Source organism: Prionailurus bengalensis, chromosome C1 (assembly GCF_016509475.1).
Source record: "Prionailurus bengalensis isolate Pbe53 chromosome C1, Fcat_Pben_1.1_paternal_pri, whole genome shotgun sequence".
In the NCBI taxonomy this organism is placed as follows: Eukaryota; Metazoa; Chordata; class Mammalia; order Carnivora; family Felidae; genus Prionailurus; species Prionailurus bengalensis.
Window position 1 is genome coordinate 170,530,209 of NC_057345.1, and position 21,280 is coordinate 170,551,488.

Here is a 21,280-nt window from a genome sequence, read left to right on the forward strand (position 1 = left end):
AACCTTGTACTTTTCTTAAACTTCCCTCCAGATTGCTGATGTTCAAAAAGGAAAGAAATAGGGCAGAGGCTTGTTACTGTTAACTGAAGTCAGTCAATTTTAGGCATTTTCTATAAATCTAAAATAGCATAGCTAACTTGATAATTTTTATTTATAGTATATCTTTGCTTATTTTTCTCTGTTGAACAGAAGTTCCAAAATAGGAATCCTCAGATGGTCCTTGGAACAGCTTTAAGAGATCTGTAAATCCAATCCTACCATCCTCCCTCCATAGGAAAACATTTGGAAGAGTCTTAATTAAGTCAGACATAAAAATAGAATCAAGCTATGGAACAATAGCTGTTCTTTTCTCTTCAGTATTGTCACACTTCGTGCTTTTTTGGGTTTTAAATCATAAAAGATAAAATTTTAAATTCTTAAAACATAACGTCTGCTGTTGAGAGTGAAAAATCTTCCCTTTCCCTGGTAAATGTAGAGAAACTTTAAGTGTTGGATAAGGAAAGAAGTTTTGGTTTTATAATCTTTGTGATTTAAGTTCGATTTTTGGCATACTAAAAAGTAGTAATAGTTTAATATATGTATACATATATAAACATCTATAAAATCAACATCCTTTTCTTTTTGTAGGCCGTTTTCGTCAAATCGAAGTGCTTACTACTGTGGCCAATGCATTTTCTTCTTTATATTCCCAAGTCTCTGGGACTCCCCTGCAGAGAATTGGAAGTATGTCCTCAGTGACTTCTAACAAGGAGACAGACTCACCTCCACCTTTAACCCGAAGTAACACTGCAAATCGTTTAATGAAAACACTATCGAAACTAAATTTATGTGTTGATAAAACAGAGAAAGGAGAAAGTAGTAGTCCTTCCCCAGCAACTGATAAAGGAAAGATTCCGAATGTTTCGGTGATGGAAGAAAGTGGCAATAAAAATGATCAAAAATGTCAAAAAATTGTAAAAAAGAAAGACTCATCTTCTATGTTGGCTACAGTTAAAGAAGAAGTATCAGGTAGTTCAGCAACTGTTATGGAGAATTCTGACATTGATAGACTTTCTGATGTAGCAAATAGCAATTTTAACCAAAAAACTGAAAGTGAACAAAATGGAGAAACCCAAAGCCATGAGAATAAACTGGGTGAGGAATCTGGTATTCTAGAATCTGACTTAGGTAATGATTTCAGCATGTCCAGCCACAGTGAGCTGGAAAATGGCAGTGAGCTGAAGGGTGTCCATGTGTCCACACCTGAAAAAGAGCCATGTGCACCACTGACGATACCATCCATAAGAAATATAATGGCACAGCAGAAGGACTCCTTTGAAATGGAAGAGGTAGGTAAAATATTACTGAGACCTGTTTCAAATAATGAATTAGGAAAGAAAATGCAAAACATGTCTATAAGATGAGTGGTGGCTAATAGATTTATACTAGAAAAAAAATCATTCTGATTTTGAGTTTTCAAATTTTGGTTCTATGCTTCATAAACTAAGAATTGGTCACAGGACCGTCCATTGCCAGGGTAATGAGACAGTTACTTCATCAGCTCCTCTGCATCCTCTTGTCATTTACTGCTGATACTTGAACTTTTATCCCCTTTCTCTCTCAGTTTAAGATTTAGATGCCTTGAGAAAACCCTTGAGAATATATTTAAATTACAGTCAGTGTTGCATAATAGTTAAAAACATAGGCTCTGAAAGCAAACAGGAGTTTGAGTTCTTTTTTTTGCTGCTAAATTGCTACGTATCTTTGGGCAAACTTTTACTTTCCACTAAGTATCTTAGTGGAAAGGATAAGTGAAGTGTGAATAAGGCTTCGAGAAGGATAGATTTTTATAGTGGGATTGGAAAGAACCTGAAGATACTGTGTATCTGAAGGGAAGGATAGGAACCTCAAGGAATAAAGTTTGAAACACCAGGTCAGGGAACATGAATTCTGCAAGCCTAGAAGACCAATGTTTGCTTACTTTTCATTTCTACCTGGAGGTATTACTATATTTACAGAAGTTTCAAATTGGCAAAATAAAGAGATTCATTTTGATGAGGTCAACTAAAACACCTTTTGAATGGCCAAAGCTAATGCTTATGCATTGGTACTGTATGACCTGAGACAGGAAACTGAAGTTTATCAAGCACCTACCTTGTGGCAGGCACTGTACTAGGCCCTTCAGGTACTTTTCTTTTTAAGTCTATGAGGCAGGCAGTGCTGGTCTTGTTTTACACATTAGAAAACAGACATCTGTGTACTGCTGAAGAGCTGTGGCCGTGAGTTTTATAATGTACAATTTTCTTTTTAAAATTTATTACAGAATGGTGTTAGTAATATAGTAGCAACTGAGTAATTTTAGAATCACATGCCATTATTTTAGGGAGTTGGCAAATGGGATAATTGATTTTGCCCATAAGTGTCCTGTTAGGTGAGTATGTATCTCTCACATTAATGAATATCAGGCATTTATCACACAATTTTGATTGCTGATAATAGCTATTTACCTTGTGGTCTTTGAATGTATCTTTTGTTACTTTAATTGTAGCTAAAAAGTGAATTGAAAAGGGAGAGATGTAGCCCTTTGAAATAATCTACGTTATTTGTAGGCTTTTTTTTTCCCTTGTTTCTTTTTTTTTTTTCCCTTGTTTCTTTTTTTTTTTTATGTTTTTATTTTATTTTTGAGAGATAGAGTGCTTGTGGGGGAGGGGCAGAGAGAGAGAGGGAGACACAGAATCTGAAGCAGGCTCCAGGCTCTGAGCTGTCAGTACAGAGCCTGATGCAGGGCTTGAACCCATGAACCATGAGATCATGACCTGAGCCGAAGTCGGACACTCAACTGACTGAACCACCCAGACGCCCCTTCCCTTGTTTCTTTATATTTTTTTATATTTTTCCTGTTTAATCCCTAATACATTTCTCATTATAATGAGTTCATAAGTTGAGTACTTGGCTAAATTAAAACCTCTCTGTTCTATTTCACTATTATCAAATAGTTTGTTTTGGTCTGAACTTGTCCTACCACCAATAAAGTGTAACTTCCTGCCATCCATTGGGGCCCCTCTTCTATGACAGATATGAGAGTCAGTTTCCTGGTGTTAATTTAACAGCAGAATATGAAAATTTAAACAAAATATGTTAGATACTTGCAAATCTGATGTTGGCAGCTCAGATGAGAAGTCACTCTTATGTGTTGCTTTCTAATTTCTAGAGTTCCTGAATTTTGAACTATATATTTTTTTAAATTGTTGGTACCCTACACAGAAGGTCTTTAAAAAACATAAAGTGCTAAATAGATATGCTTTGGTAGCAAGTTTTCATTTAATGATTTTACAGGTGTTTTTTTTTTTTTTTCTTTGCTCCCTCTGCTGGCAAAAGCAATTAATGAAGAAAGTAATGTCACAAGGAAGTGAACTTTAAAAAAAAAAATTTTTTTTTTAAGTTTATTTATTTTTGGGAGAGAGAAAGAGTGAGCAGGGGAGGGTCAGAAAGAGAGGGAGAGAGAGAATCTCAAGCAGGCTCCACACTGTCAGCATAGAGCCCGATGTGGGCTTGAAATCACACAAACCAGCAGATCATGACCTGAGCCGAAACCAAGAGTCAGATGCTTAACTGACTCAGCCACCCAGGCGCCCCTGACTTTTTTTTTTTGTTTTCAGTACACAATTCCAGGCATTGGTGGTTGAAGAATAATAGAAGATTTTTGTTTTCAAAAAAAGGATATATGGATATAGTCAACCATAGCTGCATTGTATATATGGAGAATTTTAAGGGTAATGAATCCTTGTTCTTCAGGTATATTTAAAACATGGATAAAAACCTCCTGGAACTGTGTTTTTATCCCTTTGGGAACTTTAAAGAGAGTTGTAGAACAATGGATAAAGAAAGGAAATAATGTGTTTCTTTAATTTCCTCTTCTCCCAAGTGTGACTTGAATTATACTGACAAATGAAGAGAACAATCTTACCGAAGCAAACTTTTAGATCCCATTCAAAGTAGATTGTTGCTGTTTTTCTTTTGGACTCCTTTCCCTTGAGGTTTAATTCCTGTTGGGAACTTTCTTCCTGTAAAAACAGCAAATAAATGTAAGTTAGAGGACACTCCCTTTGTCTCAGTAAACCAGTTCTCAAACAGATTAACTGAATGCCAGCTGCTTTGGGTAGCTGGGTGGAGGAGAAAATGTTGCGCTCTGTGCGTGAAGCTGCCTACTCCTGAGGCTAAGGTAAGATCTGACAGCCACCAGAAGTGAAGAGAGGAAATATTTAAGTGTAAAGGGAGTTAAGTAGATGACAAGACTGACTCAGGCCTTGGAGCGTGAGAGTGACTATTTCTCATGTTAAGCAAAAAAATAATAAAAGGCCGGAGACTACTTTCAATTAAAAGTCAGTTTGCCTTATGAGAAAATGTTTTTGTAGACTACCAGATGTTTTGTAGACTATTTAAAGTATTCTAGTGTGTCTAAAAGTTGTAAAACTATATTCTTGAGTTTTCAGATTTTTAATGACTTCCCTAAATAATGCTTGGGTTCTCAAAATGGTTTATTTTTAATAAATACATCGTGGTAACTGCCTAGAGTCGTAGACTTGTGGATGAATGATTCACAGTTGAACCAAAAGGATCCTACTCAGTAAGCAAGTGTTCATCTTTTATGTCAAGGAAAACTTTCTCACACTTACATGTTAGAGGAAGGAGAACTTTTAGCTGTGTATTTTTGTAAATGGGTTGTTCTGTGTCTTCTGACTCAACAAATGAATTTACATTCAAATAGAGGGATTACTGGAAGTATATATAATTTTTTAAGCTACTGAAGTTTCGTAGTGTCTCTGCACTGATTGTTGAGTTAAGTACTACGTCTCTTTGTTTTTAGTTGTTAGGTTTCAGGATTTTCTCCCGTTTTATTTATTGGCCTGAGTTAAAATAATCCGAAATCCATCAGATACTTGATCGATAGTTAAATTGTTCTTTTGGCCTTTCAAATTTGACTGTGTTTTGAAGACAAGCATTGTGTTTGCAATAGAATATGAACTCTCCCGCATGATACATGGACCAGTGTCTGTTACTTTGAAGCCCAATTAACCACTAAATTTTATTTGACATTTATCTAAAAGACTTATGGTAACTTTTTAAAGAAGTATTTATGTGACAGTGAAAAGTAAACCTTGCAAGTAAAACCTGAAAGTTTGTTTTACGTAAAAATTTGCAACAAATAGGGGCGCCTGGGTGGCGCAGTCGGTTAAGCGTCTGACTTCAGCCAGGTCACGATCTCGCGGTCCGTGAGTTCGAGCCCCGCGTCAGGCTCTGGGCTGATGGCTCGGAGCCTGGAGCCTGTTTCCAATTCTGTGTCTCCCTCTCTCTCTGCCCCTCCCCCGTTCATGCTCTGTCTCTCTCTGTCCCAAAAATAAATAAAAAATGTTGAAAAAAAAAATTTAAAAAAAAAATTTTGCAACAAATATAGAATAATAAACTAGCACAGAAAGAGATCTTTGAATTCATTCTCCAGTTTTCTCCTTTTACAGATGAGGAAGCATTTTTCCTCCTCTAACATTGGATATTACTTGATAGCAGGGATTCTTCCTCATCATTCTGAGGGATGTAATGTTCCCGTCTATGTCAGTGCCTTACTTTGGGGAGGCCTGAGGGTGTGTCAATGTAAGGAATCCCTGGGTCATATCAGAGAGATCTGTTGTAAATTGTTACCACTTTATTCTTTCAAGATATTTGATTATCCCAAGGACCTGTGAAGTAGGAGTTTTAGTCTTTATTTTTCAGTTTTGAAAACTGACATAATTGTCACAGACAATTCTGATAACTATCTGAAGCCATTTAGCCACTATGCGACATGAATAAGACTTGAATTTGGGTCTTTGTACACACATGCCACTTTAGACTACACAGTACCACTTGGTAAAGGTCAGACTGGTTGATAAAGTGTCAGACATTGGACAAGAACTCAAGTCCTCTGGTGCACAGCCTCATACTACTACTTCAGGAAAGTAATTCTTTCATTTAAATTTTTTGACATGTCATTAAAAATTAGATTTATAATTCCTAAAGCTCCAGTTTTGAGTTCTTATTTTTTTTTTTAAACTGCTATAAATGTCTCCTTAAACCTTAGAGGAAGGGTTATTTGAGTTAGAACATTCCACATATTGCTGCTTTGTAGAACACAGTACAGTAGTGTTGTGTTGTGCCCAGAAGATGTATATTAGTCAGAATAAATGTGACAGATGTTAAAACAACAACAACAACAACAACAACACACACACACACAGAAAACAACAACCACAAAAAAACCCAAAGCAGGTGCCTGCCATGGTAGCAGGACATTGATTCAGAAGGATACAGTTTTAAGGGTGCCTGGGTGGCTCATTTGGTTAAGTGGCTGATTGTTGATTTTGGCTCAGATCATAATTGTGGGTTCATACCCTCCATTGGGGTCAGCACTGCCCTCATGAAGCCTACTTGGGATTCTCTCTCTCTCTCCCTCTCTTTCTCTGCCCCTTCTCCACTTATGTGTGCATGTTGCTCTCTTCTCCTCTCTCTCTCAGAAAGTTTTAATAAAACATTTATTAAAACTATATCTTTTTAAAAGTTTATTTATCTTGAGAGCACACACACAACACATAGCCCGATGGGGCTCAGTCCCACAAACCGTGAGATGATGATCTGAGCCAAAATCAGGAGTTGTGCTCTGGCACCTGGGTGGCTCAGGTGGCTCAGGTGGTTGAGCCTCCGAGTTCAGCTCAGGTCATTATCTTGTGGTTCGTGAGTTCAAGCCTTATGTCAGGCTCTGGGCTGACAGCTCAGAGCCTGGAACCTGCTTTAGATTCTATCTCTCCCTGTCTCTCTGTCCCTCCCCCCACTCTCAGTCTGTCTGTCTCTCTCAAAAATAAATAAACATTTGGGGCACCTGGGTGGTTCAGTCGGTTAAGTGTTTGACTTCGGCTCAGGTCATGGTCTCGTGGTTCATGAGTTCGAGCCCCACATCGGTCTCTGTGCTGACAGCTCAGAGCCTGGAGCTGCTTCAGATTCTGTGTCTCCCTCTCTCTCTGCCCCTCCCCGGCTCATGCTCTGTCTCTCGTGTCACAAATAAATAGACATTTTAAAAAATTTTTTAAAAATAAACATTACAAGAAAAAATTTTTTAAAGAGTCATATGCTCAACTGACCGAGCCACCCGGGTGCCCTTTCAATACAGTTCTAAACCTCAAAACATTTGAGACCAAGCGATTTTATCATTTTGGTATGGGGGTTTGGGGGTAATTTTTATTATGGAAAGTTTCAACTTACCTAGAGATTAGAAACATTGTGTAGTGAATACCCATTTTCCATTACCCAATTCAGTTATCAATATTCAGCTATAGTTAATTGAATAAAAGGCAATCTGTAACGAATGACCAGAACTCCACTGAGGATCTGAAACTGTTGAGTATCCTGCCACATAAATAGATCCAAGTTTTGTTTGCTTCATAATTTTCTGTGCTGTACTCCATGTCAGATTTGACTACTTTCCTTTGCACAGCTGTGACCAGTACTAACACATGCTTAAGCTATGAAATGTAACTTGTCCCTAGCATGTCTTCTTCTGTCTTCAACAAGCGATTGATGATTTTTTGTTAAGTGGGAAGAAGAATCCTCACTTTAGTAGTTTTATTAGTAAAAAATGACCCTCAGTTCTTTTTAAAGGGCCCTTTTCTTTGAATTAATTAATGGAGTTTGTAGTTTTTGTACTTTAAAATTTTTACTTTGTTTTGGCATTGAGTAGCATCTTAAAAGATTATTGAAGATACATATTCATTAAAGACATGTTTTGTGACTAATTTTATAAATCTAAGGTTGTGACTAATTTTATAAATCTAAGGAATGGACTATGTGATAATTCTGCATTTTAAAAGGGGAGAGTATAATTTGGTATATCACAACGCCATGCCTTAACTGAGAATCCTAGAATAAAATTAAAGAGGAATTTGGATTTCTGTTATACTTCTTTGGTCTGTTTGATATTTCCTTTAACAGAAAACTCTTTCAAGTAGGGTAGGCCTGAATAGAGACTAATAATAGAGCTTTTGTTGAATTTAAAAAGAAAATGCATTTTGTCTCCTTGCACACAAAACAATGGTTTTCCTGTTGAACTTATGTCTGCTGCTTTGAAGAATATATACATAGTTTCTGAGTAATAACAAGGAGGTTAGAAACTATTTTATATAATAATTTATAGGTGATGGTTTTAAATGACCAGTGTGTTTTATTTCTCAAAAGATTCATGAACTTTGGGTTCATGGAACTGTGTAGAACAAAAATATCACAAATCAGAGCAGTTTTTAAATTGGGTAATATCTTTAGCCTTTGAGCATTTTTTCCCCATGTTTGTCATTCCACTCTCATTCCTATGGAATATTTCTTATTCTTGAAGGAGTTCATACTTCAAAACTACCAGCATTCTACCTAAAACCTGTTTGCTAATTGCTTTCTTATTTATTCAAGGTTGAAAACCTTGTTTGGCTAGTTTGTCTACTTTACTAGGATGTGATTTATTATTTCAAGTACTAATCATTGCAAAGTAGTGTTAGAAATTAGTGTCGCACCCTCCCCAGATGTTTATTTTTAATATAGAGTTAGTTATATTAGAATAGAGTATTTGCAGGGGCACCTGGGCGGCTCATTTGTTTAAGTGTCTGACATTGGCTCAAGTCATGATCCCATGGGTGCCTGGGTTCGAGCCCCATGTCAGGCTCTGTGCTGACAGCTCAGAGCCTAGAGCCTGCTTCAGATTCTGTCTCCCTCTCTCTGCCCCTTTCTCGCTCACATTCTCTCTCAAAAATAAATAAACATTAAAACATTTTTTTATAAAATAGAGTATTTGCAGAATGGGATAGATGTGGTGAATAAGGAGTCTGAAAATTCCTAAATTATGTATTGTACAGGTTGGGGGGGGGGAGATAGCATAAAAAGAAAACTTTTTTGGTTTATATCTTTTCTGAATATAGTTTTCAGGGAGGATTTATGGAAGATCTTTCAACAGTTTAGTTCTGTAATGAAACATGCTTTTTTTTTTTTTTTTTGGAATTCCTAGTTTATATCTTAAAAGACCATTTATGTTAGGACAAAGCAGTTGTATACAAGAGTGGTTTTCCATAACTCAGAATTTGGGGGATCTTACAAACTTTTCTAATGGGAGCATAATATGCATTTTTTTGAAGATACAAGACTTGTAGTTGCCTCAGCTGTATGTCAGTCATGGTCTGCTGCAAAGTTATTGGCATTTCTCCCAGGATTGGCCTTACACTTTGAAGTTTAACATTTACAGAAAAACTTTTTCTTAGGGGTCAATTTTTTATTTAATAGCAATTTTTTTAAATGAAGTAGTTTACACATGTAGTCATTTTTCATTGCTAGCTACAGACATTCAGTCCTATTGTTAACTGGAAAATAGACTGTAAAATTGAGATGTGAGACACTATCACAATTTTGAGATAAGATGTTTTGCCTTTTTTAAGTACAAAGTTTTGATACTCTTTTAGTTGTGTTGATTTGTTTAATAAGTAATTATCAAGAGGTATTCTTCATCATAGATTTTTCAAGTTGTAACTACTTAAAACTGTTTTTAGGTTCAGAGTACTGAGGGAGAAGCTCCTCACGTTCCAGCCGCTTACCAGCTAGGTCTCACCAAGTCAAAAAGAGGTAAGTTGACTAATGTCCACTAGTTCCCAAGCACATTACCAAAGTGTGTCATTCATTGGTTTGGAAAAGGGGTTTACCTATCAGTATTTGAGTACCTATTAGTGGAAAAGAAGGTTATGATGCTTAACCTTGAGCATCCAGGTATGGATGCTTCATTATACTTTGGTTATAGAATTTTTTGTATCTTCTTGAAGACTTTTGTGCCCATAAAATAATTTTTGTTTGCTTATCCTGAAATGCAGTTCTGTGCACTCTAATTGTTCTTCAGCTCTGCATAAGGGCTAGATGGGAAGTGATAGAGCAACAGATTCAGGCCTGCTTTTAACGTGGTTATGATTGAAATATACACTTGTATTATCGACCTCTGCTTTTCATTATTTAAACATGGCTCCTAATGTTTAAATTTAAACATGGCTCCATAATTTAAACATGGCTACTAAACATGCATATGCCTCTGGCAAAAAAATACCCATCTTTCAGTAGTGGTTAAAGCTAGTTAAGTTCAATTTAAACTATGGATCAAAGGTGAGTGTCTGCCGATACCATTCTTCTCTTGAATTATTAATTATTGACCAAAGAGCCTTTGAATTCATTTCTTTCACTTTTAATTTGCAACAAGAAAAACTTGCCTGGTGTTTAAAATCACAAAGCTTTTGAGATTTAGAGAAAAGGAGAAAGGAAGGAAAGAAGTTAAAGTGGCCACTGAAGGTGGCTGTTTATTTTTAAAGCTTTACACATGCTGAACCACCCTGTTTTTTTTTTTTTTTTTTTTAAACAAAGGATCATATGTATGTTCCTGGAATAGGAAATTGCATGTTTGTTCTCTTCTGATCTCTGAAATGACTTCATAAGAAGAATTTGCATATAATTTTTCTTTTATTGCATCGTGGTACTAAGTGCTCCTCTCTCACTAGGTCACTACACTTCTGGTCGGACATAAAATGAGCTTTCCTGTTCTTTGTCCCCTTTTTAAGTCTATAAATATATGTATGTGTTTCTGAGCTGTAAGGCAGGCTTCACAGCCATCAAGAATTTTTTCCCTTGGATAGGTTGACAAGGGGTACATTAGAAAAGCAGTTTGCCTTGTGTCAAAAAAGGGATTAAAAACTGTAGAAGTACTTCAAGATCTTTCAAGAGCAAGCTCCTTGTGGTAGAAAAAAACAGAATGTGGTTTGTATCCACATCTGAGTTTCTTCCTCTTACCAATAAGAGGTCTCTTATTTCTGGTGGCATATGTAAAAGTGTTAACATTTTTATGAATCACATTTTTATAAATTAACAGTAAAATCGTTTCGTGTGTACATGAGAGGGAGAGGGAACAATATAGTGTTTTCATCATTTTTAAGCATAGCTTCTATCAAGTTTTGATAGTGTGATATGGAAGTATCTTTGATTAATTATAATTACAGAATTAGAATCACTGGTAAAATATTCATTTCACAAGTTTAGTACATATAGTGCACTATACATATATGCACTATAGTGCATGTAGTAGTACATGTATATAAAAAAAAAAATACTTGCACCTTAATGATAGGACTTTTGAAGTTAGAGTGATCTTAATTCTCCTATCCAGTCCTGGGATTTAAGTCTAGAGAAGTTTAGTGACTCAACTCTTGTCACAACTAACATTCATTAAGCTATGTTGAGAGCTTATTCCTTATTATAGAAGAGGTACAAATTTTCTTTAGTCCTACAGAGTATACAGGTGTTCTGTTCTATCTTTATGATATTGGACAAATACAAATTCTAGGTTTTGTTTTGTTCTCAATTTAATGTTTTGCTCTAACATCCTCGTTTTTAATTAGAAATAGTGTTAAATCTCTTCAGTTAGGACAGAGGTCTGATTGTTTTTAATTCCACATTTTTCTGTGGAGAACGGTGTTTTTTGTGAAATACCTGCCTAAAGAACATAGGTTGTGATTTACAATTTACAGAATAGTTTCGCCTACACCCTACTTAGTTCCTGAAGTAGTCCTGTGAGATAGAAGGATTATTCTGTTTTGTGGAGGAGAGAAGTCACTGCTTATTATGATAAAGTAGCAACTTGAACCCAGGCCTCCTTGTTCTTTCCACAGCCCAACTCCTGCTGTGAATGCTGAGTAGGCTATAATCTGACCTAGTCTGTGTGAACTCAAGGCTAACAACCACAGAGGTGAACTCAGCATAGACTGTATTCCGCAGCAAATAAAACTGACCTGAGCGGAGCTAATCACTGGCTTCCCTGGGCTCCAGCCGCTGCCCTTTGCCCAACATGATAGGCAGTTTCACTTCTAAATCCTTTAAGGGACTGTTTAATTTTATTGTTGCTTTAAAAAGAAAGTTATCGTTAGAGTGGGAGAGAGCCAAAGCATAAGAGACTCTTAAAAACTGAGAACAAACTGAGGGTTGATGGGGGTGGGAGAGAGGGGAGGGTAGGTGATGGGCATTGAAGAGGGGATCTTTTGGGATGAGCACTGGGTGTTGTATGGAAACCAATTTGACAATAAAATTTCATATATTAAAAAATAATAAATAAATAAATAAATAAATAAATAAATAAGTAAATAAATAACAGAAAAAAATAAAAAGAAAGTTATCATTGTTTCATTCAGCATACATTTATTTATTGTTTAATTGTTTTAGGTACTGGGATACAAAATAGAATAAATGAGGTTTCTGTCTTCAGAAGACTCATAGTCTAAAAAAAGACATGCAAACACATAATTATGGTGATAACTACTGTGACGTTAAGATGTTAATCATTCTCTCAGTTGATATAATGCATAATTAGTACCTATGGTAACAGCTCATTCCAGTTCAGTTTCACAATTGTTACAGTTTACCTAGACCTATCAAAGGTATGGATCAATTTTTTATATGTCATTATATAATTTTGTTCACTTCAAAGCAATATTACAGAATTTTTCTAATTATGATGAGAAAAAATTATGCCATTCTGTGATACTCTTAGATTAAACCTGAAGCTACAAGTGGGATATTTTTCAAAGTGAGGCAAAGTTTAATTGATTTTGGATTTTATTAAAACATATTATCAGGTTTCTGGTAAAACACACTTTGTTTAGCTTGATGCTTTTATTTTTTAATGCTTGCTTGCTTATTTACTTACTTATTTATTTATTTATTTATTTATTTATTTATTTATTTATTTATTTTGAGAGAGAGAGAGAGAGAGAGAGAGAGCATGCATGCATGCTGAAAAAGGGCAGAGAGAGGGAGAGAGAGAATCCTAAGTAGGCTCCAAGCTATCAGTAGAGCCCGACATGGGGCTCAATCCCACAAACCATGAGATCATGACCTGAGACAAAATTAAAAGTTGGACACTTAACCAACTGTGCCACCCAGGTGCCCCTAGCTTGATGCTTTTGAAGTTCTGCAGAACTTGATCTTGTCATGAAGCTTCTCCCTTAGTAAATGTTATAGATATAAAGCTTCTCCCAAACTTGCAGTGTGGATGGCCATGTGATCATGCTTGCTGTGCTTAGGTGGCCTTTTTATTTTAAAGAGTGTTTTCAGGTTATACTAACCAGGAATTCGAGTTTTTAGGCCAAAAAGCAAACAGGGTTTCTTTAAGATTAACAACATTATGTATCAGTTGAACCTATTTGAGTTTCATGCAATTGTTATGAAATCATTGTTTCATGACTTACAAATGTTTGCATCATTTGAAACATCAGAAACATTTAAGTACTCTTGCCTGCAAATTATTTAATTTATTGGCACCTTAAGTATATTCTTATTTTGTTATTAGGAAGATAATAGAACTTTTTTGCACACTACATTTAAACTTCTAATTTCACCTGCTGAATATCTACATATTTACATAATGGAAGTGGCTTCCTTTGGGATTCCTGTTTTTATCAGTGTGGTTCTTGTTTTCAGCCGGTTGTCCTCCAAGGATAGGAAATTAATTGGTTATACCAAAATATATTAAAACCGGAACTTAGCAACTGAACACAGAATTTCTGATAGATGTGATTCAGTTTTTGGTTGAACTCAAGCTTCCTTCTGTGCTTTGAAGCCACATTTTGCATAAGTGATGCATATTTTTCTAAGAAGGAATCAATACGTATCAGACATGTATCAGGAATTAGATATCTGTAAGACCTTCTTTCCAGTGAAGTCCTATTTAGCAGTTCTGCCCTAACTGCATGTCTTTTGATAGATCATTTGTTACGTACTGCAAGTCAACACTCTGACAGCAGTGGCTTTGCTGAAGATTCGACAGACTGCCTCTCCCTCAGTCATCTTCAGGTAAAAATTTCCATTGTAGTAGGCACTCTGATCAACTTCTTCCTATTTAGGTGATTTTTCACTACCTATATATTTCAAGACTGAATCTGTATAATCTTTATTTTTCAAATGACAGTAAGAATAAAACTCCAGGACGTAGGTGTTATCTAAGCATTTGATTACAGGTTTTAGTTTTCACTAATTCTGCATCTCTTTCTGACTAAGCACTGACACATTTTTTAAAATGTTTATTTATTTACTTAGAGTCTATGATGCAAGCAGGGGAGGGGCGGAGAAAGAGGGAGCGAGAGAGAATCCCAAGCAGGCTCTGTGCTGTCAGCATGGAACCTGATGCGGGCTCAGTCTCACCAACTGTGAGATCATGACCTGAACCAAAATCAAGAGTCAGACACTCCACCACCTGAGCCACCCAGATGCCCCCTCTCTGACTGAACATTTAAAAACAAAGAGAGTTCCTCCTTCTTTATTTTTTGACTTTCAGTAAATAGAGGTTATTTTGATCATTATTCTGTCTGATACTTTTCTTCTATTTTCCCACTATTGCTTCAGTTTGTTTGTTTATTTAATAGCTAATGTTGTGTTACATAGCTTTCTGGATATTCTATGACTTTAATGGTGGAGTGTGTTAGATAACCCAGGTAACAGGCACATCTTTATCCTTAAGGAGTTTATACTCTGTGTGTGTAACATATGGAGCCCTTGTATGCGAAGGTACAGAAGCATTTTGAAAGTGTCTAGTCTAAAATATCTAGGAGCAAACTTTAAATAAAATTGGAGGTAAGAGAAAAAGAGAACCCACAAGAGGCTCCAGGAACATAGTACCTGAGGGGCACACAGACAACAGAAGTGTTTAAGGAGGCTCAGAAAGAATAATCCAGTGGGCAGGACAACTGGGAGTTGGAGGAGAGCGTTTTTTAAAAGGAAATCTGTGGACGTGAGCATAGAAAGATAAGAATTCAGCTTTTTGGTGAGTGGTTGAGTGAGTGGTTTTGAGGTAAGAAATGAGGCAGAAGCATGAGGGCAGAGTAAAGTGATGATAAGGAAAAGAAGGTACGGATGTTGACTGTTTTTTTCAAATAAGGGTGATAGGTCTTTGTGTCTTTTTCAAAGGGGGATGACTCAGGAAAGTTGTTTGGCTAAGGGAAGGAGCTCTAAGAAGACAGATGCAGAAAAATCTGGGATAAAATTGTGCAGAAATACCACAGTCCTGGAGAGGATGTGATCAGACATATAGACTGGAGGATTTGCTTTGAAAAAAAGCAAATTTCCTTTCAGAACGGAGAGGAAGGAATGGTAGGGAGAGGTAGGGGAACATTTGTAGGTGTTGGGGAAGAAAGTTAAGAAATTTCGGTCCATCTTCTCAGTAACTCAGTGTCATGTGTTGGAAGAAAAGGAAATGGGTGCTGAAAAGGGGACCTGAGGTAAATAGTAAAGGTCTGGAATAAGCTTTGTGGGAAAGTGAAGGAGTTGCTGACTAGGGGCAGTAAAACACAGTTTTGAGCAGCACCAGGGCCGTCACCAAGGTGGGAGACCCTGAAAGTATAGAAACGGCATATCAGTTTGGCATTTTGTTAGTGATCCCTCTTATCCAAATTCTCCATTTTTCTGCCCATTTCCTTTCACAGGTTCATGAGTCCTTGCAGGCTATGGGGAGTAGTGCCGACAGTTGTGACAGTGAGACAACAGTCACCTCATTTGGTGAAGACCTTGTCACACCAACAGCACAAGACCAGCCTTATTTTCATGAGTCAGAGGAGGAGTCTCTGATCCCTCTTCAGAAGGGAAGAGAGAAGGCAGCAACAATTGCTGATAGAAGGTCAGATAGCCAGAATTTCCCCCAGTGCGAGACTGTTGAGCCTGCAGGGAACACAGAGTCCCCCTGTGGGGGAGGGGACCACATTACTGCAATTACTGAAGTGAAAGAGGGTTTGTCTCCAGCACAGCCAGTGGATCTGCTGGGGGAAGCAAGTGCCGAAAGTGATGTGGATAAAAGCAGTGAATGTGAATTTGCCCAGTATACCACACACCATATTCTCAAATCACTGGCTTCCATTGAAGCTAGATGCAGTGAGAAGAGCTCGGAAAATACAACTGGGCCTCCCTCTTCTGTGGACAGAGTTAATACCGCTTTGCAAAGAGCTCAAATGAAGGTTTGCAGTCTGTCTAATCAGAGAGTAGGGCGTAGCTTGATAAAATCGAAAGATCTGTTAAAACAAAGGTACTTGTTTGCAAAAGCTGGCTATCCTCTAAGAAGGTCTCAGTCTTTACCAACAACCTTATTGAGCCCGGTAAGAGTCGTATCCTCTGTCAATGTTCGGTTGTCCCCAGGAAAAGAGACCAGGTGCAGTCCACCGTCCTTCACTTACAAGTACACACCTGAAGAGGAACAGAAATTAGAAAAAGAGGTGATTGAGCACGATGGTCAGTCTTTAGTTAAATCCACTATTTTCATCTCTCCATCATCTGTGAAGAAAGAAGAAGCCTCTCAGAGCGAGGTGAACCGGTTGGAGGAATGCCATCATCGAAGGACTCCTTCCTGTTCGCTCTATGCTCCGGCACCAGTATCTCAGTCCACCTGTTCTCTTCACTCTGCCCACTCGGAGTGGCAGGAGAGGCCCCTGTGTGAGCACATGAGAACTCTGAGCACTCACAGTGTTCCCAACATATCAGGCGCCACCTGTAGTGCCTTCACTACCCCTTTCGGGTGTCCTAACTCGCATCGACATGCTGCCTACCCTTACCGAGCGTGCTCTGTGAACCCCCCTTCCGCCATTGAAATGCAGTTGCGAAGAGTATTGCATGATATTAGAAACTCACTGCAGAATCTTTCACAGGTATGAGGGGAAAAAAATGTTTTTTTTTTCTTTTACCGATCTGAGCACCTTTTAATTCGCTAAGAAGCAAAGTCCCATCAGGCATGAACCACCTCAGCCTCATTTTCTTACATGCCTAAACTTCTCTGAACCTGCCCTCCTCCTGTACTCTTCCCTCCTATCTTAAGGGAAAAGCTATAATTAATCCTGAACAAGGTTAATTTCTCTGCTCATAATCTCCCTCTCTTCTGGAGAAGAGATTTTGCTCATTAGGTAACCTCCCTTCTTTAGCCTATCCTCCATTGTCTTTTTTTTAAGTCAGGTTGTACCTATTACTAAAAAATCTTCCCTCTCAAATGCTGCCTCCCTTTCTCTGCCGTTTGATCGTGTTTACTGCCTCTTTCCTTTCTAAGCTTTCCTTCCCTCGACCTCTGTGTCGCCGTGTGTTCCCCTGGCTCTGCTCATAGCTGTCTAAGCTTCCCCCTTCATCTACTGACTCCTGATGCTGGTCTCCTGGCACAGAATTAGTCTGCTTCCACTGGGTTCAAAGACTGGAACTGCCCCAGAAAAGAAAAAAAATCAGGTAAAGTGTGAATTTGAATAAAAATAGTCTGTCTTGTCACTTTTAAAATTACTGCACTCAGATATGTTGGTGGGCTGCAAAAAATTTTCCAAAAAAGCTTTGAAAACAAATTGTCTTTAGGTTTGCCTTTCTAAATCTGTCTCCACACTACTTGTGTTTAGATAGTTTGAGGAAATAAAGAAAATGACCGTGTAATGTCCTGATCACAGAGTTCAGCTAGGAGTCAGGAGGTTTACAGTGTATATAATAGATCTCTTATGATGACATCATAGGAAGGATGCCACTAGGAAAGGCAAAATCAAATTTGCAACTTATTAAGTGGCAAAGTATACTTTCTTTTAAATACAGATTTTATCCTCATGAGGATGGTCACCTAATGATTTTCTCCCGGTCTGACCAGAATGTGGGTATTTTTTTCTTCCTCCTTATAAAAATCTGTGAGTGAGATACCTAACTCTCCAGCTGTAATTACGTGAAGCACAGGGTTTCCAGGGCTCAACCCACCTACGCTTTGATGGTGCACCTTTCTAGACCAGCTCTACATGTGGTCTGCTCCTCTTGGGTGTCCCATCAGTAACTCAGCTAAATAATCTTCTCACCACCTCCCACCCCCCAGTAGACAGATGCTCTTCATGACTTGTCTCTGACTATCTGTCCTGTCTCGTTCTTCATGCGTGTGCTCCAGCTGTGTTGGACTGCGTGCAGTTCTTTAAATAGGTGTGCGTTCCTGTGTCTGTCTTTACAAATGCCACTGTTTTTTGTTTGTTTGTTTGTTTGTTTGTTTGTTTTAACCTGGAGTCCCTTGCCCTTGCCTTTCTCTGCCTGATCAAGGCCTGTTTCCTGTTAAGGCTCAGTTCAGGTGTCATCAGTGCCAGGATCATTCACCTAATCTAGATTTTTGTTTGTTTCCATCACTGCACTCCCCTCCCCCACCCCAACATTGTAAGTTTTTTCCCACTTCCCTTTTTTTTTTTTTTCCCTTGCACTGTGAAAACATTTGAAGGCTGGGAATGCCTTTTGTGCTTTCTTTTGTCTTTTTTCTTCACTGTCTAAAATAATGACACACAGTAGATGCTCAAATGTCTGTGAGCAGTATGATGACTGCCTGCTACTCTGGCCAGCCAACTCAGTAATTTCCTATAATCCGAATCTGCTATTGCTTCTACATTTTTGAGTTTTGTTTGTTTTCTTCTTTCTCAAGGCAAGAGGGAAGTCCCGTAAGATGTAGATTTGAAATATACCTGTTTCTTTGCCTCTTCTTTGTTCCATATAGACAGACTTCTACCTGACACAGATAGGAGTAATATAGGTAGCATTGGGGACTGAGGTATTTGGTTCCTCCTTACAATATGAAGTGGGGTTTTGGTTTTTTGTTGTTGTTGTTGTTGTCTCCAAGAGAACTATATATAGACCCCCAATTGCACCTTTTTAACACCTTAGATAATTTGGAGGTAAGCACTTTAACACTGATTTGTAATCAGACTCTTACTTTTTTGAAGTACCCTGTGACGAGAGGACCCGATCTTGCTGCTGCTCCATATAGTACTCAGAAATCATCTGTTCTACCTCTGTATGAAGTAAGTGCTTATTTAGATTTTTGTGTTACAAAGTTTTTGTCTGATTTAGAAGTATAACTTTGTCATATTGTGTTCTAGAATACTTTTCAGGAGCTCCAGGTAATGAGGCGGAGCCTGAATTTATTTAGGACGCAAATGATGGATTTAGAGTTGGCAATGCTACGTCAGCAAACCATGGTTTATCATCATATGACCGAGGAGGAAAGGTAAAAAGTTCATTTTGTCTTAATGTAACTCAAAATATTTTTAATTCTGAAAAAGCATCATCAGCCTTTTTTTTTTAAGCTGGATTTTATGCCTACTGCTGTGTACTGTTTATTTTGTGAACCCCTGTAAGTGAAATTAGGCAGAGTGTCTTACTAATGAAACTGCTTTCCATGTATTGAGGAAGACGGTGGTTGTGATCTTTGTTCACTGTTTGGGAGAGAGGGTAGAGGAAGAAAGACCATTTGTCCTCCTGGTCCCACCTGTGGCAGTCACTGTTGTGCTAATTTTCAGAACTTGCAATCTCAGTACCTTCTAGCAGTTTGTGAGAGAGTTGTGAACGTCAATCTCCAAACTGCTCTTTTCAACCTTGTGCCTATCGTTGTACCGACAGGTATGAAGTTGATCAGCTTCAGAGTCTGAGGAATTCAGTCCGAATGGAGCTTCAGGACCTGGAGCTGCAGTTGGAGGAGCGCCTGCTGGGCCTGGAGGAGCAGTTCCGCGCTGTGCGCATGCCCTCTCCCTTCCGCGCCTCAGCTCTTGCGGTAGGTGCCGTGGGGGTTGCCAGTGGATTTCACTTAGGACTTACCATGGGCCGCACAGTTTAGGGCAAATGCCTTAATGTGAAACCACTTATTTTAATGGCAGTGAGGCAAACGGAATGTTTAAGGATCCTTTCCCACAAATCAGTTGAATGTCCAAGTTGTGATTCTTCTCTTAAATATTGAGTGTATTTAGAAATATATTGAAAATTGTTAATCATATTTTCTTAATAATAATAAGGAGCAATACAAAATTTTTTAGTTTTAGAAGAAAAATGATAGTGGATTAACACATGACTAATTTAGATTTTAATCACTGCATGTAACTAACTGCCAAGAACATAAACATATATTTCACTCAGCTTTTTTTGCCTTTGAGTAAATAACTATTCCCTATAAATTTTTCCTTTAGTTTGGATTTTTTTCCAGTCTTTATGGTTTTTACGGAATCAAATGAGATCTTTTTAAAGGCAAAAAACATGTATACAGCCAAGAAAATAAAACACTCTTTATTTTGTATCACTGTTCAAATTTCTAATGTTTCTTTCCATGAAATTTAAACTTCAGCATTGGATTATTTTTGTTATGACCTTTGCAGTCATAAAATGCGTTGTTTTGAAATGTTGAAATTGTGAGCTTTTCTCTTTGTTATTTGAACAACACAGTTGTTTTTGTTAACAGTGAATGATTCTGTACATACATATACATATGCACACATATGGAGTAGAATAAGAATGTGTGTGTATTACATGTGTATATGTAGAATAAGAGTAGCATAGAATAAGAGTATTATTTATCATTGATGAATATCTTTTTCCATAAAATGTTTCAATCCATTATTCTGAGAAATGTGTGTTGGTGACAGTGGAGAACCAGAACATCTTTTATGCACTTAGTCATAATAACACATTTTATAGGGTGCCATGTTGAGAGTGACCTTTGCAACATAAAGGAATGTTTCAGGGTAATAATTAGCCAATTCATTTTATTATGGAACACTTGCAATTTGAAAAAACAATTTATTCATACACACACACACATATATATATATATTGTTCTTATTTTTCCAGGGAATGTGTGGCAGTAGAAGCGCTGATAACTTGTCATGCCCTTCTCCATTGAATGTAATGGAACCAGTAAGCCTCTCTCCTTTCAAATCACTGGGGAAGGGAATGATAAAACATTTCATAAACACACAATTTTCCTAGTGTATATGAAATGTTTTTTGTTTTTACATACAGAAATAGGTATTATCTAAATTGATTGGAAGGGAGTTTGGCACTTGTGAAAGTCTATTGCCATATTAGGCCACTAGTAGAAAGCTAGTTAATTGCAATAGTGATTTACCTTTATGGTGTAAAGGAAGTAATGTGGTATAAAAAGTGTTTATGCTGCAGGGGAAATATGCTTTCACAGTCTGATTACAGGTCCTTTAGGTAGTTGGATCTGTAAGATGACTACTTTGTGAACAAAAGTCTGATTTTTATCATATTTAAAAAATTTGTTTAACGTTTATTCATTTTTGAGAGACAGACAGAGAGACACAGAGCGTGAGCAGGGGAGGGTCAGAGAGAGAGGGAGACACAGAGTCCGAAGCAGGCTCCAGTCTCTGAACTGTCAGCACAAAGCTCGATGCAGGGCTCGAAC

The 21,280-nt window shown here is 37.5% G+C and overlaps 1 protein-coding gene across 2 annotated transcripts in view; it reads left to right on the plus strand.

Annotated features, from left to right (window-relative positions):
- The window catches only part of ITPRID2 (ITPR interacting domain containing 2), a 45,772-nt gene that overhangs the window by 14,405 nt on the left and 10,087 nt on the right, over positions 1–21,280 (plus strand). The window contains exons 9-16 of one of the 2 annotated variants that reach the window (XM_043577210.1): positions 628–1,328; positions 9,588–9,660; positions 13,826–13,914; positions 15,540–16,748; positions 18,810–18,887; positions 18,966–19,093; positions 19,486–19,636; positions 20,704–20,769. In XM_043577210.1, coding sequence (XP_043433145.1) covers positions 628–1,328; positions 9,588–9,660; positions 13,826–13,914; positions 15,540–16,748; positions 18,810–18,887; positions 18,966–19,093; positions 19,486–19,636; positions 20,704–20,769 — 2,495 coding nt within the window. The remainder of the gene's footprint in view (positions 1–627; positions 1,329–9,587; positions 9,661–13,825; positions 13,915–15,539; positions 16,749–18,809; positions 18,888–18,965; positions 19,094–19,485; positions 19,637–20,703; positions 20,770–21,280) is intronic. The other variant, XM_043577211.1, reaches the window with a different exon arrangement.